This window comes from Acanthochromis polyacanthus, chromosome 21 (genome assembly GCF_021347895.1).
Source record: "Acanthochromis polyacanthus isolate Apoly-LR-REF ecotype Palm Island chromosome 21, KAUST_Apoly_ChrSc, whole genome shotgun sequence".
Lineage (NCBI taxonomy): Eukaryota > Metazoa > Chordata > Actinopteri > Pomacentridae > Acanthochromis > Acanthochromis polyacanthus.
Genome location: NC_067133.1, coordinates 19,784,642 through 19,800,970, shown reverse-complemented (window position 1 = coordinate 19,800,970; position 16,329 = coordinate 19,784,642). Strand labels below are relative to the sequence as shown.

At 38.9% G+C, this 16,329-nt stretch overlaps 3 protein-coding genes across 9 annotated transcripts in view; 1 reads left to right on the top strand and 2 right to left on the bottom strand.

Moving 5' to 3' along the window:
• Positions 1-7,710, bottom strand: part of tbcd (tubulin folding cofactor D) — a 33,349-nt gene extending 25,639 nt beyond the window's left edge. For 2 of the 4 annotated variants that reach the window (XM_022198146.2, XM_022198147.2), the window contains exons 1-8: positions 7,197-7,709; positions 7,034-7,084; positions 6,836-6,933; positions 6,595-6,696; positions 6,327-6,473; positions 5,360-5,415; positions 881-1,013; positions 88-133 (exon numbers count right to left, since the gene is read on the bottom strand). In XM_022198146.2, the coding sequence (XP_022053838.1) occupies positions 88-133; positions 881-1,013; positions 5,360-5,415; positions 6,327-6,473; positions 6,595-6,696; positions 6,836-6,933; positions 7,034-7,084; positions 7,197-7,380 (817 nt within the window). In that variant the 5' untranslated portion in view covers positions 7,381-7,709. Of the gene's footprint in view, positions 1-87; positions 134-880; positions 1,014-5,359; positions 5,416-6,326; positions 6,513-6,594; positions 6,697-6,835; positions 6,934-7,033; positions 7,085-7,196 lie in introns of all 4 variants that reach the window. The other 2 variants (XM_051940893.1, XM_051940894.1) reach the window with 2 other exon arrangements.
• Positions 7,711-10,716: 3,006 nt separating this feature from the next.
• Positions 10,717-14,293, bottom strand: fn3krp (fructosamine 3 kinase related protein). The gene is made up of 6 exons (XM_022187255.2): positions 14,005-14,293; positions 13,558-13,709; positions 13,359-13,450; positions 13,147-13,229; positions 11,634-11,756; positions 10,717-11,523 (listed from the first exon to the last, which is right to left on the bottom strand). Exons 1-6 carry the CDS (start codon positions 14,143-14,145, stop codon positions 11,185-11,187), a joined length of 930 nt encoding a protein of 309 aa, XP_022042947.2. The 5' UTR covers positions 14,146-14,293; the 3' UTR covers positions 10,717-11,184.
• Positions 14,294-14,375: 82 nt separating this feature from the next.
• arl16 (ADP-ribosylation factor-like 16) lies at positions 14,376-16,327 on the top strand. Of its 4 annotated transcripts, none has more exons than XM_022187271.2 (5): positions 14,376-14,555; positions 14,964-15,019; positions 15,114-15,155; positions 15,341-15,456; positions 15,565-16,327. In XM_022187271.2, exons 1-5 carry the CDS (start codon positions 14,480-14,482, stop codon positions 15,728-15,730), a joined length of 456 nt encoding a protein of 151 aa, XP_022042963.1. In that variant the 5' UTR covers positions 14,376-14,479; the 3' UTR covers positions 15,731-16,327. The 4 variants fall into 4 exon arrangements, with proteins under 4 accessions (XP_022042963.1, XP_022042962.1, XP_051796858.1 ...); XM_022187270.2 differs by having other exon boundaries at positions 14,383-14,555; positions 15,114-15,230; XM_051940898.1 differs by having other exon boundaries at positions 14,412-14,535; positions 14,985-15,019.
• Positions 16,328-16,329: the final 2 nt, after the last annotated feature.

The following is a 16,329-nucleotide window of genomic DNA, read 5'->3' as shown; positions in this document are numbered from 1 at the left end:
TTGACCTCAGCATGGACGTCATCAACCATCAAAAACTTGATTACTTTATTGACTAAAGATGAATAAAACAGAGAAAAGGGAACCTACCATACTGTAGAAGATCATCTCGTTTCCCGTGTTTGAAAAGTTTTGCCTATGAGACATAAATAAAAACACTTGACAGTAGTAGCATTTAGGAGGGATATAAAGTAAAGGAAATGCAAACAATTCTTTCCGAAACCCTATTCATAGTAGCTTATTATTTACAGTTTTCCTTCTTTTCATATTACCCTCAATTTATGCAAAAAAAATGCAAGAATAGGTCCTGAAGCCTTGGTGACTGAACACACAGTGCCAGTTTTGAACGCCCTAAGCAACGCCTAGGCTTAAGGTTCATTTCATTGACATTAAGTTGATCACGACGCTCTCTGAACATGTTATGCAGGTTTATGTGCCAAAGATTTGAAAGTAATGTACTTGCTTGAGGGGTGCATTAGATTACACAGAGTGATTTGAAAATACTCTCTCTTATTTATACATGTTTGCAGTGGGGTGTAATGTAAGAGGCCTTCGGTTGGAAAAGTGGATTTCATCAAAACCAAGTCCCCTCAGCATCGTTCTCATTTGTTGAAAAAAACGTTTACCTTAAAGCAGTGGATTAAACTGACATAAGTCATTCGAAGCAACAGATCCCACACACGCAGCAGGTGCATTACACACCTGCTAAAGCCACACTGAGTATTGTGTGAAACATACCAGTCATGTCAGCTCTTGTAAATTACCCTCTGAAGGATTTAATACGACTGTGCACACAAATTACACCATCGTCAAAGTCACACGCAGACAGGCGTGCGCATAAAGCCGCCGGCCTGAGTGGTAATCGCTGAGTGTGTTTGTTTACCAGAGACTGCAGAACACCGTCCAGCACCTTAATGTCGCTTATTGAACGGTCATTGGTCTGGGACACAGTGGTGAGACTCCAGTCCAGAAAGTCTCCGAGGCGTTTCTGTTTCACGTCGGGGCGCGTCATGAACCTGCACAGACATGTTCAATAAAACAAGACAGTAATAAAAGGTTTTATAGGGATAAGCACCAGCAAAGACACTCAAAGAGCAATCTTGCCCTCTATTGGCTAAAAAATGAATGACAGATAAAACATTTTGTCATATTTGTGATTACATACAAACACACAGGTGTGATGCTGATTTGTTCTAGCTTGGAAAATCCAAACTGAATCTCCATGTAATCTCCTATCTCCATGTTAGGAGATACAGGAGAATCAGTTTGGCATTGGGCGAATTGAATCACGTTTCCCTCCCGGGAAAGTTTGGTACGACCAATCATAGCACGGGAGGCGGGAGTTAATGCTGCGTCATCTTCAGCGCCTGGATTACCCATAAAACACCTGCGCACCTCCCGTAACCAAACACAAACATTGACAAAGTTATTCCTAACACCGCTAATCGTTCGGAAGGAGTCTTTTGTTGCGTAGCCTTTTCAAAAATAAGTGTTGTACTTGAGAGTACCCCATGTATTCGCAGATTTTTGTGACAAAAATGGCAGTAATCATTCACCGCGACGCTTTCTCGGCTGCATGCCATTGTTGTTTGGACTACATGGACTTCAAGGTCGATTTGTTTGTGCGTCACATCCGTGTTACGCCGATTGGTTCTTTCTCGTTCAAGCTGCATTCGTCAGCCCCTCCTTTTTGAAATTGTTTCCCATCATCACAATGCCAGACTGCCTTTATTTGTATTTATATTAATACAGAAATAAAGTCAGTCTGGATTTTCCAGGCAAGATTTGTTCAGTTTTAGTTATTATATATTTCATGATAATTAAATACAATCAGTACTGCAAAACATTAAAGTGAGCAACTACAAACATAATAATTCTGTTTTCAACTTTACTTTAAAGTGATAAGAAATGTAAACACTTCAGGCTAGGAATATTTGAAAAAGATAAGAGTGTACACATGTTTATGGAATGTCTTTTTTTTGTCAAAAAGGAGCATTTCCCTTAAAATGAGCTCCAGGATTGAAATATCAGTTGTGACACACATTGTCATGACTGCAGCTTCACAGAAAGCCCTCCAGTCGTGTGATGTACAACCCCTGGCAAAAACTATGGAATCACCAGTCTTGGAGGATGTTCATTCAGTTGTTTAATTTTATAGAAACAAAGCAGATCACTGACATGCCGCAAAACTACAGTCATTTAAAATGGCAACTTTCTGGCTTTAAGAAACACTAAAAGAAATCAAGAAAAAAAAAAACTGTGTTAGTCAATAAGAATTGCTTTTTTAGATCAAGCAGAGGGAAAAAAATTATGGAATCACTCAATTCTGAGGAAAAAATTATGGAATCACCGTGTAAATTCCCATTTTCAAAACTAATACCTGCATCAAATTAAATCTGCTCTTTAGTCTGCAGTTTAAAAGCAGTCTCACACCATGGAGAGCTATTGCACAAAGTGGATTGACATGAATCGTGGCTCCAACACAAGAGATGTCTAAACATCTCTTGTGTTGGAGAGAGGTTTAGACATCTGTCCTATTATCACACTTGAACTTGTTTTTATGGCGCTTATCCAGGTTGCTTTCTCTTGATTAGATTCTTGCTTGTGTTGTATCTACTCTCAGATGTATGTTGCTTTGGATAGAAAGTGTCTGCTAAATAAAATTGTAGGATTGTAGCCCTGTGGCAGACTGGTGGCCTGTCCAGGGTGTCCCCTGTCTGTCAGCTAGGATAGCACCCCACAACCCTAATGAGGATTAAGCAATATTTACAGAATGGATGGATGGATTTCTTAACATGCAACGCAACATTATTGCATTCCAAGTCCAAGCCGTCAGTGAAATATTGACATTTCAGTCAAAACCACCACCACTGGATTTTCCCCTGGACACTAAAACATTCATGTAGAGATCTGCACACAGCCTCCAACCTTTTACACACACACATACCCATCTACTGAGCTAACCCCCTTCTTTCTCTGAATCGTGGTTCTCATCTCTTTTTTTTGACTGTTCTGAAAAATAAACAAGTGATTCAGCGCTTCTGGACATATCTGTAGTAACCTGTTGTCCATATTAGCTGACTCTGGACACATGTATTTTTCAAACATGTGGGAAACTGTTATAACTAATTTGCTTCCAGAATGCTGTTACATGATGTTAAAGCAGGTATCAGCCTGTGGACATGTGCCTCAACATATATTTTATATTATACAACAAAAACATTAAAAAAAAATGCAGTCAAAGCTGAAAAACTGCTCTTACATTTGAATATCCAATATTTATTTATGCGAATGGAGTGGATTCTCATTATTTTATGTCATAAAATTTTAGAACAAATCTTCACAGCCTCTGAAGTCTCTAAAATACAAAGGCATAATGGAAGATATGCGTTTAAAGACAACAACAAACTTCTTATTTTCTCATTTCCAGCATTTTCATGCACACCCTATGTCAATCATTGCATCCCTAGAAAGAAATCAAGTTTTTGATAGCAGTGACTGGCTCTAAAGATTAACTGATTATGAATTCATATTAACTTATTAACATCAGATCACCATCCAGATCACAGCAGTGGAAATTTAGTGGTTTATTTATATTTCATTATGTGTTGTAGTAAAAGATCTGATAATGTTCAGTTCAAGTCCAGTTGTGAATATTAGAATGAAACTTATTCAATTGTTTCCAACTGCGGAACTGATCTTCTACACACGTGGACAAAATTGTTGGTACCCCTCAGTTAAAGAAGGAAAAACCCACAATTCTCACTGAAATCACTTGAAACTCACAAAAGTAACAATAAATAAAAATTTATTGAAAATTAAATAATCAAAAACAGCCATTACTTTTGAATTGTTGATTAACATAATTATTTAAAAAAACAAACTAATGAAACAGGCCTGGACAAAAATGATGGTACCTCTATAAAAGATTGAAAACTATTTGACCAGAGTGACATGATTAACTCAGGTGTGTCATTTAATTGACATCACAGGTGTTTCCAAACTCATAATCAGTCAGTCTGCCTATTTAAAGGGAGACAAGTAGTCACCCTGCTGTTTGGTGAAAAGGTGTGTACCACACTGAACATGGACAACAGAAAGCGAAGGAGAGAATTGTCCCAGGACATCCGAAAAAAAATGATAGACAAACATCTTAAAGGTAAAGGCTATAAGACCATCTCTAAACAGCTTGAAGTTCCTGTGACAACAGTGGCTCATATTATTCAGAAGTTCAAGACCCACGGGACAGTAGCCAACCTCCCTGGACGTGGCCGCAAGAGGAAAATTGATGACAAATTGAAGAGACGGATCGTTCGAAATGTATCCAAAGAGCCCAGAGCAACCTCCAAAGAAATTAAAGGTGAACCCCAAGGCCAAGGTACATCAGTGTCAGATCGCACCATTCGTCGTTGTTTGAGCCAAAGTGGACTTCATGAGAGACGACCAAGGAGGACACCACTGCTGAAAAAAACTCATAAAAAAGCCAGACTGGAATTTGCAAAAATGCATGTTGACAAGCCACAAAGCTTCTGGGAGAATGTCCTTTGGACAGATGAGACCAAACTGGAGCTTTTTGGTAAGGCACATCAACTCTATGTTCATAGACTCAAAAACCAAGCATACGAAGAAAAGAACACTGTCCCTACGGTGAAACATGGAGGAGGCTCAGTAATGTTTTGGGGCTGCTTTGTTGCATCTGGCACAGGGTGTCTTGAAAGTGTGCAAGGTACGATGAAATCTGAAGACTATCAAGGCATTCTGGAGAGAAATGTGCTGCCTAGTGTCAGAAAGCTTGGTCTCAGTCGCAGGTCATGGGTCTTCCAACAGGACAACGATCCAAAACACACAGCCAAAAACACCCAAGAATGGCTGAGAGAAAAGCGTTGGACTATTCTAAAGTGGCCTTCTATGAGCCCAGATCTGAATCCCATTGAACATATGTGGAAGGAGCTGAAACATGCCATTTGGAGAAGACACCCATCAAACCTGAGACAACTGGAGCTGTTTGCTCATGAGGAGTGGGCCAAAATACCTGTTGACAGCTGCAGAACACTCATTGACAAATACAGAAATCGTTTAATTGCAGTGATTGCCTCAAAAGGTTGTGCAACAAAATATTAAGTTATGGGTACCATCATTTTTGTCCAGCCCTATTTCATTAGTTTGTTTTTTTAAATAATTATGTTAATCAACAATTCAAAAGTGATGGCTGATTTTGATTATTTAAATTTCAATAAATTTTTATTTATTGTTACTTTTGTGAGTTTCAAGTGATTTCAGTGAGAATTGTGTTTTTTTCCTTCTTTAACTGAGGGGTACCAACAATTTTGTCCACGTGTGTATGTGGTGTTTCTGCACTTACTTTGATACCAGCACAGATGCAGCATCCCTGGGACTGCCACTCAATACCAGATAAGACTGAAAGAAAAAAAGAAATCACACTGTAAAAAACATGACATCATTACACACTTAAAGCATGAGTAGCTGCAAACCAAACCACAAATATGACAAGACTAATCAAAACTTTGTTCTGAGATTACGCTACTGGATCCTCTCACAGGTTTCTCTTCAGTCACCTCCAATTAGATACACACTGAGTTGTCTCTTTTTCCATTTTCTTTTTATTGCGCATCAACAATATGGTACACAGATACACATACAGATGTATCACAATGCTCACATTTGTATTTTAACTTTTCTCCCACCCCCAAGAACATGTTGGACGCCAATCCATCTAAAAAAAAAATACAAACAAAAAAAAAAAAATATGCCTAGGCTCGCCAAGACTGAAGCTGTGCACTAAACCAGACATGGTTCACACACAAATATAGATGCAAGATAACCGCAGAGTGTCATTAAGTGGGTACAGTTTTAAGTATAGCGAGATGTTTCAAACATTTGGATCCCAGGCAGAGAAGAATTTGTCCCCGGAACCCCTGAGAGTATATTTTATTTTCTCTAATTGTATGAATTGTTTCAGGTCGCTAAACCACAAAGATATTTTAGCAGGATTTTTTTATTTTCAATGTAATAATACTCTTCTACGTGCCAGCAGCGTCCTAAAAGCACTTGTGTATTTGTGACTTTTCCATAATCTGTATCGAGTTGTCTCTTTTTTTAGTTGTAAAATAGAACGTGCTATGCTATAGATTGCTACAGATTACTCTTGTTGTAAATATCACAGAATTACAGCAGCAAAACATTCTTACAGTTTAATCATTTGTTGCTAAAGATCCACAGACAAGAGTCATGCCATTCAAAATCCACACACACATCAGTTTCTTCAAGAAAAAAAAAACATATACCAGAATTACATGCGCTTCACTTACCTTTGCAATAGCAAGAATACGGTCCATGATGGGCTCTCTAGGTTTACCGCCCTCTGCCTCCAGATGTCCATCCAGACGATAAAGGTCAAAGGGAATGAGGCAGGTCATGGACAGCCACAAGAGCAGCATATAGCGAGTTTCCCAAGTCTGGAGTGAGTAGATGGTACAATACACGACTGCTGAATGCTTGACCAATAAAATAAACACAAAGCGTACAGGAGTTAATTACAAATATTGATTCAAAAGTCTGTTATTTTTCCATCCTCACCTCAGAGTCTGTGGGATCCTGTCTAGACAACAGGTCCAGAACCGGCTGGACATCGGCCACCTCATGAGGAAAAAGCTGCATGAAGGTTTTATAGCCTCTGACCTAGCCAGAGACAAATAAATAAATTCAAACAACCTGAGCACTCCATCACCAAGCAGTATTACTGCATATGCTCGATAAACAAGTGCATCATGCTTTGCTCGAATTCAAACAAATGTCATGAGTGCATTGTTAGACTGACCTTACAGATGATGTAGAGAAACTTGAAGCCCAAATGAACCAATGAAGGCGGAGATTCTTCACTCCTTACAAAGTCCAATATCAGGTTCAAAATCCATTCTAGGAGCCAGTTTTTAAAAAACAAAATCAACATGTAGGTTTGTATTAGATCTACAGCTTGTAAGACTTTCTGCACAAATTGCATTTTTAAATTGCTCACCTAGATGAGGGTCCAGAAGATGAGGCTGCTCTTGATATCTGTTCATTATCACTGTAGGAGGAAAAGCACAGACTGTCGTGAACTGCGAGAAAGCTTAAGTCACCTATCCAGAAGTGGAAATGGTACATTTAGAGTTTACTTTACATGTGGATGTCTGTCTCACCCAAGAACCTCTCTGTGGCGGACTCGCTCGTCCCCATGTCCCCGTATATCTCCGGGAGGCTGGAGATGAGGGCTCTGGTCTCTGCGCTTTCACTGAAGCCGCCCAGGACACAAGTATTGACAATAGCGTCCGTCTCCCCTCCTTCGCCACCGGAACAACCATTCTCTGTCTCCGAAAGGGCCATTCTGTTCAACTTTCACCCGCAAAATGCGTATTTACTGCAGGGAGAAACCGTCTTTTGTCCAAGTTGTGCACTTGTTAGCTAGCTAATATTAGCTGAGGAAATAGGCAGGGAAAGACCGATGTTTAAAAAAACATGCAGCTACGACAATTTGTTGGTATAAAAAGTATTGACCTGAAACATAATTTCGCCCAGAATTAAATTATTTCAACATCATAAAACCGAGATACGAGTCAATAACTCTGCTATGATGCGGTCTCTAGCTCATCGGTGTGGTGCTGTAGCTTAAATGCGAAACACTCACATCCCGCCCCGGTACGGCAAGCGAGACGGTTCGAATAAATCCACAGACTGTATCCCAGGTCAAGTGATAGGCGTGGTCGCAGAAAACGCGAAATTTATTACCAGATTATTGTATTCAATGCTGTACAGTTGCAATTTTTTTAGCAGGGCTGGTGATTATTTTTACTCTCTGTAAGGACTAAACACCTCACCGTTCATACTGTGTTTATACTATATATGTCTTGCATCTCATATCTATTGTTTACACTGTTTATATTGTGTTTTCTTATTAACTTTATATTCTGATTTCCGTCTTCATATTTTTATTTATCTGGAATACTCCTATCACCTGTGGATTATTGTATTCATACACTTAGTGTGTCCATACCACTCTATCCACACTGTTCATTGTGTTAATATGTATCATACTCTGCATACTCCTTCAGCACATACTTTTAAAAAAAAAAGATTCTTGTGCTAACAAATTCCCATAACATGAAAGTAAATGCAGTGCAAACACATAATGCATTACAAAAAATTAAAACAAAATCAAACTAAGTAACCAGAAAAGGACTAGAACAGTAAGCAATAAAATTGGCAATATTGCACATATTAAAATATTACAGATGACAATTAACATTGCTCATGAAAGTTTATTATTTGCATTTGATAATAAAATCTGCTCATGACCCTAAAATTTTGCATATTGTAATTTTGCAATCCACTAAAACTGATCTTGCACATTCAACTGATGAAGTAACTTTGCAAATAATGTTGGTATTGTTGTTCGGCTATCAGTGCCCAATGTTTCAGCTGTCCTCACTGCAGAGACAGGAGGAGGTGTACAGCATGTGGTAGAAAAGAACTCCTGTTGTGTTTTGTGCTGCTCCTCAGTGGTCTCAGGGCCACAACTAAAGGTAGGGGGGTCTATAATTCTGGAAATGCTGACTAACTAGCTTAAACCCTTCTCCTATGTATAATAGATACAAAATTCATAACCTTTTTGAATTTGCAGTTGGCTTCTTCCTGCTACTGACATGTTAATATCGCAGATATGGCTATTTTCTAATCCCATACAGAGACAGGTTTTCAGCAAGGTGATATCAGAAAGTCTGCAGATGAACTAAATGTATGGAGCCAAAACATTTCTGTTAATGACATAAATCTCAGCGAACATATCAGAAAACTTCAATCTAAGTCACCAATGTTCACAGTTAGGGCCTCTTAATCCTTGGAACGCCACACCAGTGTCGTCTTAGGGTGTTTTCATCGGATAGTTCACTTGCATGATAATGTTGTGACTGACACTTACTAGTAGCTAATGCATCTAGACATTCTGATATCCATCCATCCATTCTCTATACACCGCTCTATCCTCACTAGGGTTGCAGGGGGTGCTGGAGCCTATCTCAGCTGACTCGGGCGAAGGCAGGGGACACCCTGGACAGGTCACCAGTCTGTCACAGGCCTACATATACAGACAATCAATCACACTCACATTCACACCTACAGACAATTTAGAGTTATCAATTAACCTCAGCATATTTTTAGACTGTGGGAGGAAGCCGGAGTACTCGGAGAAAACCCACACATGTACAGGGAGAACATGCAAACTCCATGCAGAAAGATCTCAGGCCCACCCTGGGATTTGAACCAGGGATCTTCTTGCTGCAAGTCAAAAGTTGTAACCACTACTCTACTGTGCAGCCCCATTCTGATATCTCAGATGTAAAATTTGTACCCAGGCAGATCACATAGAGTATTTATTCTTCTGGAACACTGGGTATCACGAAACATATATGCAGTCTCATGGCAGATGATCAAAACAAGACTTAAACCCCTCATCAGCAGTGATAGATCAAGAAGATGCAGGCTGTGAACTGGTCAGACAGATAGAGATATAATGACATTTACAAATACAAGAACAGTTTTGAGGAAAATTACTGACTTTGTCTTAAAATTATGCAAAATGCAGTATTTCATAAAACTCAAGTAGCAGTAAGAAGCCAAGGTAAAAACAGAAAAAAGTTGTACATTTGTTCATTTTACAAGATAAAGGTTTATTTAAACCTGTTAGTTAAATGTTTTTTTGTGAAAAAGGTATTTATAGACCCCCCCTACTAAAGGTGATCTGGTCTAACACTGTGATCTGCAGGGGATGGAAGGTGTTTTCCATTACACTGAGTAGTTTCCTCATAACATTATACACTGCATGTACATCGCATATATTCGTACATCTTGCATACTTAGATGCACTGTTTGCAGTACTTCTACTGTTAATACTGCTCATACTGTAAATATCTTACCATATTCAGACTGTACTTTAAGCTATTCAACATTTTGCAGTTCACAAAGATTTTACTGCATCTCTTGTACTTCTGGTTAACTATAAAGTCCATTTCATTGTGTTTGTCCTTGCACTATGTGCCATGACAATAAAGTTGAATCTAATCTAATCTTTATTAGCGCTGCCGGTACCATTGTATAAGCTCAAATAAAGTTCATACAGTATTGTGATTGTAGACCTGTAAAATTAAAAGGACATGTGATCTGTTTCGTCAAGACCCGAGAATTAAAATTGACTAGATGCTTATTTTAAAAAAATAATAAATCACAAAGGCAAAATCCTAAAAAAATCTCAAATCTATGGCTGCATCACAGCATGAAAAATGAAATCTGTGAATATGTTCTAATACAACAACAGAATAAAAATATACATCTACTTAATTATGCACCTTTAAGTGGCTGATATATGGTTTGATCCAGTTCAGTTTAATGTAGTATGCTTTACTAGTACGAACATCAGGTAAACAAAATGGCCAAATCATCAAGGCTAGCATAATTTTAAAAAATTCTAATAATCAAAGTGATAAAAAAGAAAAAATGAAATCAAAAAACAAAATAAGATGAAATGGAGGATATGAGAATGGGAAAAACGAAGAAAAGCAACAAATATGCAGACTGTGTATTTGTTTGCCAGATGTATATTAGTGATTGATCAGTGAAGAATAATTCACTACTGTTTCAATATGAGATAAATAACAAATGCAGTTGGACGACTTTGCATCATCTCAGGATTTATTGTCAGTTGAGCAGTGGACGATAAGGATTTGCAAGGATTCATTACTATATAGGAACATTTTGCCTGGAGGATATTACTAGTGAGGCTATTATAATGTATAAGTAATGGAACTGCATTCACTGTAAAAATCAGACATCCTTTGCACTGTAATATAACTTAGTCTGGGTAAAATTCAGACAATTATAAATATTAATATGTTAATAAAGGAATTGCAGCGTAACAAAATACTCATTGTAAGACCAACTCCGTCATCTTCGTTCTTCTCTCATGAGGCAGTCACAATCTTCAATAAAAATAAAAACTGTGTATCTGTATTTGCTATGTTGATTCTGTTTTTACCATGCCACACAGCAGGCTAGAATGTTTAGTTTCTTCAACATTTAGCAACACTATTTGGTCAAATTAGCAATATATACATAATACTAAGCTGGTGCTAAGTGCAGTTATTTCAGCAGGTCCTTCATAACCCTGACTGAAGAGCCTCTGTAGCCACCACCAAAGTGGTTCCAGTGATTCAGATAGTGGAAGAGTTGGTAAAGCTGGTTCCTCTTCGCAAATCCTGGTGCCTGAGGAATCTTTTCATGGTAAGCAGAATAAAAAGACCTGCTGAAGCTACCAAACATACCAGCTATACCCAGCTCAAACTCTGAATGGCCGTAGAAGGATGCAGGGTCAAAGATGACTGGGCCATCTGCAGACTCTGCAACATTTCCTGTCCACAGGTCTCCATGGAGGAGAGCAGGGACAATCTCCACATCTGAGAAAAACTGAGGGATCTTTAGCTGTAAATAACAGACACAATATGTACATTACAGCATCAGGTTACTGAAACAGTCATAGGGACTTGTGTAAAGTATATTTGATTTCTGATGGGGTCAAAGGGAAGGTGCACCTGAAGCTTGGCCCATAGTTCCCTGGCCTCTCTGTCTCCGTACGATTGTTCCACCAAGTTAATATGGTGCTGCAGCCTCTGCTGGGAGTAAAATGCCACCCAGTCATCCTGCCACTCGTTTACCTGGGGAAGGAACAAAAAACACAAGTCTACAGTGAAATCACTTAGATGAATCTTACTAACTTAAAGATTACACATACAGTATACACCAGAAGTCAGTACACTCCTGTACAATATCACGTACATTTCAAATTACCTCTCAATAACTGCATTATCATAAAGTTGACTACTAAGTACAGTATTTGGCCTTATGAACAATCAAAAACAAATAAGGCCCCAAAGGAGATCGCTGACCCTAACCTCAGTAAACCTGTGATTTCCAGTTAGCCTAAATGCATGAACATGGCTATAAAATGATCTGTGTCTACCTGCACTTTCTCACCTTTCAAACTATGGGCTGTCTATCTGCAGGTCTCCATCATGGCACCACATGGCAAAGAATTGCCAGAGAAACTATGAAATTGGATCGTGTGACTTCACAGGGATGGAAAAGGTTACAGAGCAATTGGTGACCAACTAAAAGTAAGTAAGCATAGCTGCAGCCGTATTTAGGGGGTATGAAATGAGCCATAGTAGAGCCACAGTGGACAGTACACTATTCACACAATCTAGCTTTAAAAAGCAGATGGACCATCAGTGGAACTCAGAGTTTCTGGAACAGCTCAGACAGTGAAAAACAGCCTGCATAATGCCAACTTCTAGGAATAACAATAAAGAAAAACACTTTGCTGTTCAGTACAAAACTGCACAATTAAACTTTAAAAAATGACATGAGAAAAAAAAACACCCAGATGAATATTGGGAGACATTCTCCAGTCAGATAAGACCAAGGTAGACTTGTTTGGTTGAGATGGGGTCCAGCATGTTTGACATCAGGACAGCCACAATGATGACAGCCCCTACAGTGAATCTCAGAGGTGCAAGGGTGAGTACACGGGTGAGAACCGAATAAAACCCCAACATAACAATGATCCAAAGCGCACTGCCACAATAAAACAAGAGTTTCTAAGGAAGAAAAATATGAAAGCTATGACCTGGCCAAGTGTGTCGCCTGGCTTGAATCCAACAGAACACCCCTGGGATCTTTCTAAAGAGAAAGTAACTAAAAAAATAGTCTAAAGAATGGCAGAGGATCTCTCCAGACATTTGTGCAGCACTGGTATCTTCATTCAGAGTAGGTCAGTCTGTCATTAAATTTTGACATGGACATATGATGTATTGAAAAATTCAAGATTTCTATCTCAGTAATGAAAGGTATACTGCCTTTTTTGCATTATATTCCCACTGTGTGTAGAAGGTGATACAATTATTTACAATTTCGTGATACTGCACGAGGGTGTACTCACTTATGTTGTATACTGTATTTACTACATCTAAGAGGCAGTGGCTTACACCAGTTTTGCCTTATAAATGTGCAAAATGTTGGTGTGTGTGTATGTGTGTGTGTTTTTACCTGAGGTATATATCCACAGCATGTAGCTACATCGAAGCCAAATTTTTCCACAACAGCAACCTCTGACTGCCCAGCTCCTTTTCCTGCATACAGTCAAATATGTAGAAAAATGAATCTGCAGGTCTGTTTAAACTTGAGACAGAACTGTTATTTAGGGAGGTAACAGCAAGGTTAATTTCTTTTTCCGGTGTAGTGAAATTAAAGTGAATTACCCACTGTTTGCTGCTCCTTATTTAATTTGTCCAACTGTCTCTTGTTGTGAAGATGCATATCTGCCAGCTGCTCTCCAAGTTGCTTTGAGTATCTACACAAAGGAATTAAAAAATAAATTGTTTGATTAAAAAAAAAAACAGGCTGCACCTTTACTATAACCTACACTGATAAAGAAAAAAAATGTATGAGTGTTCTTACTTGCTAAGACCTTTCATGTCTAGATGTTCCATCACAAATACACAGCCTCCTCTGTCAAGCTCAATCACTTTGATGGGCTTGGGGACTTTTACAGTTTGTGTCTGTACAATGGCCTCCAAACTGGCCATCTCTCCATCAAACATTAATTTGGCCTGAGTAAAACAAAAGAAGATTCTGGGTTAGTGCGAAATGGAGTAGCACATGGATATACACGTTTCAGTGTTCACATTATGGTAAAATAAATAATTTCATTGTCCTCTAATCCACATTGTCTGCACAAAGTCCACTGAAAATAGCATTCAGAGACAGGAGCTGCTAGAACATGTTCTATTCATTCATGATGATGAATTAGCACAAATGGAAGGCCTTAGATGAACTAACCGAATGTTACTACAGTCAAATAAATTACTGGAATGGAAATAAAAAACAGAAGCAATTAACAAATACCTCGCTCTTGTGATTTATCTTCACAAACACTCTTCCAAAGTCAGTATCATAACTCTGGCCCTCGCTGATACATCCACCTCCTGAGTGTCCAGTCGATTTTAGCATATTAGTCCCCAACTCTTTCTTTAGCTTAGCTTCCATGGTTGCTTCTCAAAACGCGTGCAAATATAAGCACAGTTGGATTAATGCCATAAACACATTGCAAATGTCGTGCCTGAAGTTCAGGGGGCGTTTTCGAGGTTTTCCGTCTCTTAAACCAACGAGGACTTCGGTTCGGGGACGAGTTTGTTTAACTTCCGCTATACTTATGTAGTTTACAAGATGACCAATCAGAGACAAGTACTAAATGATTGATTTGCATTTCATCCTATCGCTACGACGGATCACGATCATGTGAGCGTCGCCATGGTGCCAAGCGAGGCCACATCGTCTCCAAGCTAGCACATCTTCGCTATGCCTTTGCAGGAAAACCAAAATGAGCAACAAACAAACGTGTTTACTTCTTGGGGCGACTGGTGTCGGAAAGACATTGTTAGTCAAACGTCTTCAAAATATCCTTTGTGCTAATTTGAATGTTGCGAGCTGGAAATAGAAGAAAGTAAATGCTGCTGGGTAGCTTAACAAGCTAGCTTACTTAGCCCAAGGTGCTAGTGTAGTAGCAGCAAAGTGGTTAATAAAGCTAACACTGGTTATTGTGTAGGTTTTTTCCCCCACCATTTAGCCATAATACAGTCCCGTGTTATTCTCCACAGGTTTGCGTACAGATACAGTTGCATAACTGTAAACTCTCGATAAACTTGCATATTAGTAGTATAAGATCTTATTATATTATTGGCTATTACAGTTCTTGAAATTTCATCCCCTTAGAAAAACACTAACATTTCAAGCAATATCTGCTTGTATTTAAAGCTAATACCAAAATTTATATTTTGATATTTTTCCTATCAGATTTTGTTTACTGATCAATTTGCATGGTTTAGGTGAACTGGGGACACCTCCTCCAACTCTTCCTACCGTAAGTACTGAAAAATGTAATGTGTTATAGGTTTTCAGGCTCGACTTTGAAGTGACACCTAATCCCTGTCTCTCATCTCTGTAAAACTCCACAGGTAGGAACCAATCTGACAGACTTCACGCTGAAACGAAAGAAGGTGACAGTGAGAGAGCTGGGAGGATGCATGGGCCCCATATGGCCCAGTTACTTCGAAGACTGCTCCTCTGTCATCGTATGGTCTTTGTATACATACTGCATTTGTTTACAGTATTTGACAGAGGTAAATAATTGACTGTTATGTTATTTGACTGAATATTTCTATCTTTGTCTGTTTTCACATAGTTCATGGTGGATTCTGCCAACATTGCTCAGGTATCCTCTTCCTGTATCCAGCTGCTGTCAGTACTTTCAGCTGAACCTCTGCACAATGCCTCTGTGCTTATTCTCTTCAACAAGAGGTGATGGTCCCACCATACACATCCCTATACATCACACATCATAAATTTGCAGCTCTTCATACCATTGTGCATTTTCTAATTTGTATTTTTCATTCCAACTTGTTCCAGGGACATGCCTTGCGTTATGAGCCTTATTGAAATAAAGTCCCTGTTCCGGATGGATGACATTATTGCATCTGCGACTCAGCCAATCACAACACTAGAACTCAGTGCTCGCTCTGGACAGGGACTCCAAGAGGTGTTGAGGTGGCTGGAGTCCGTCGCTGTCAAGTGATGTACATTTGCGCCTTACATGATAATGATACTCTCACAAAACTGACAAATATCTTCAAGCCTTTTGGCTGACAACATCAGTATTCTCAGTTTGAAAGGGCACACTAGAGGCTTTAATGAAGTGTGCAGTGTTGAAATGTATAAAACTGTGGTAAGGCATATGACCAGAAAAATATGATGATTGTTGAAGAAGGTGAGTGGAGAAGGAGATGGATATGTGATACTAATGCAGGATGAAATGATTGTATGGATGGCCTTTTAAACATTTGTCAAAATAACACCACTGTCGGCCTTACTTAAAGTTGAAAGGTATTTAGACATATCCTACTGTAGTGTGATCATAGCACTTGCGTGGAGGAAACCTAATGCTACTCTAAGGTCTTTAACTTTTCATAACTAGTAAAATGTAACAGATGTATGCTTGGCTTGCCTGATTGGTTACTGTGTTTCTAGTGATTTGTTACCAGCAGGGGGCGCAAACTGCACAACAAACACTGGTTCTGGGTGTGTGTCTGAGTTGTGATCATTTCATATGCATTGTATTGATAGCAAGGGAAATGAGAAAATGCAAAACAATAAACCCATCTGAAAAATGAAACA

What these genes read in the sequence shown, in the direction of transcription:
- fn3krp (XM_022187255.2), bottom strand. Translation starts at nt 14,145, where the DNA reads ATGGAAGCTAAGCTAAAGAAAGAGTTGGGGACTAATATGCTAAAATCG. An exon ending in GACATGAAAGGTCTTAGCAA is followed by an intron (nt 13,451 to 13,557) that starts GTAAGAACACTC and finishes TCCTTTGTGTAG; the next exon opens with ATACTCAAAGCAACTTGGAG. An exon ending in GCTGTGGATATATACCTCAG is followed by an intron (nt 11,757 to 13,146) that starts GTAAAAACACAC and finishes TTCCTTCCCCAG; the next exon opens with GTAAACGAGTGGCAGGATGA.
- arl16 (XM_022187270.2), top strand. Translation starts at nt 14,480, where the DNA reads ATGAGCAACAAACAAACGTGTTTACTTCTTGGGGCGACTGGTGTCGGA. An exon ending in GTTAGTCAAACGTCTTCAAA is followed by an intron (nt 14,556 to 14,963) that starts ATATCCTTTGTG and finishes GATTTTGTTTAC; the next exon opens with TGATCAATTTGCATGGTTTA. An exon ending in AAGACTGCTCCTCTGTCATC is followed by an intron (nt 15,231 to 15,340) that starts GTATGGTCTTTG and finishes GTTTTCACATAG; the next exon opens with TTCATGGTGGATTCTGCCAA.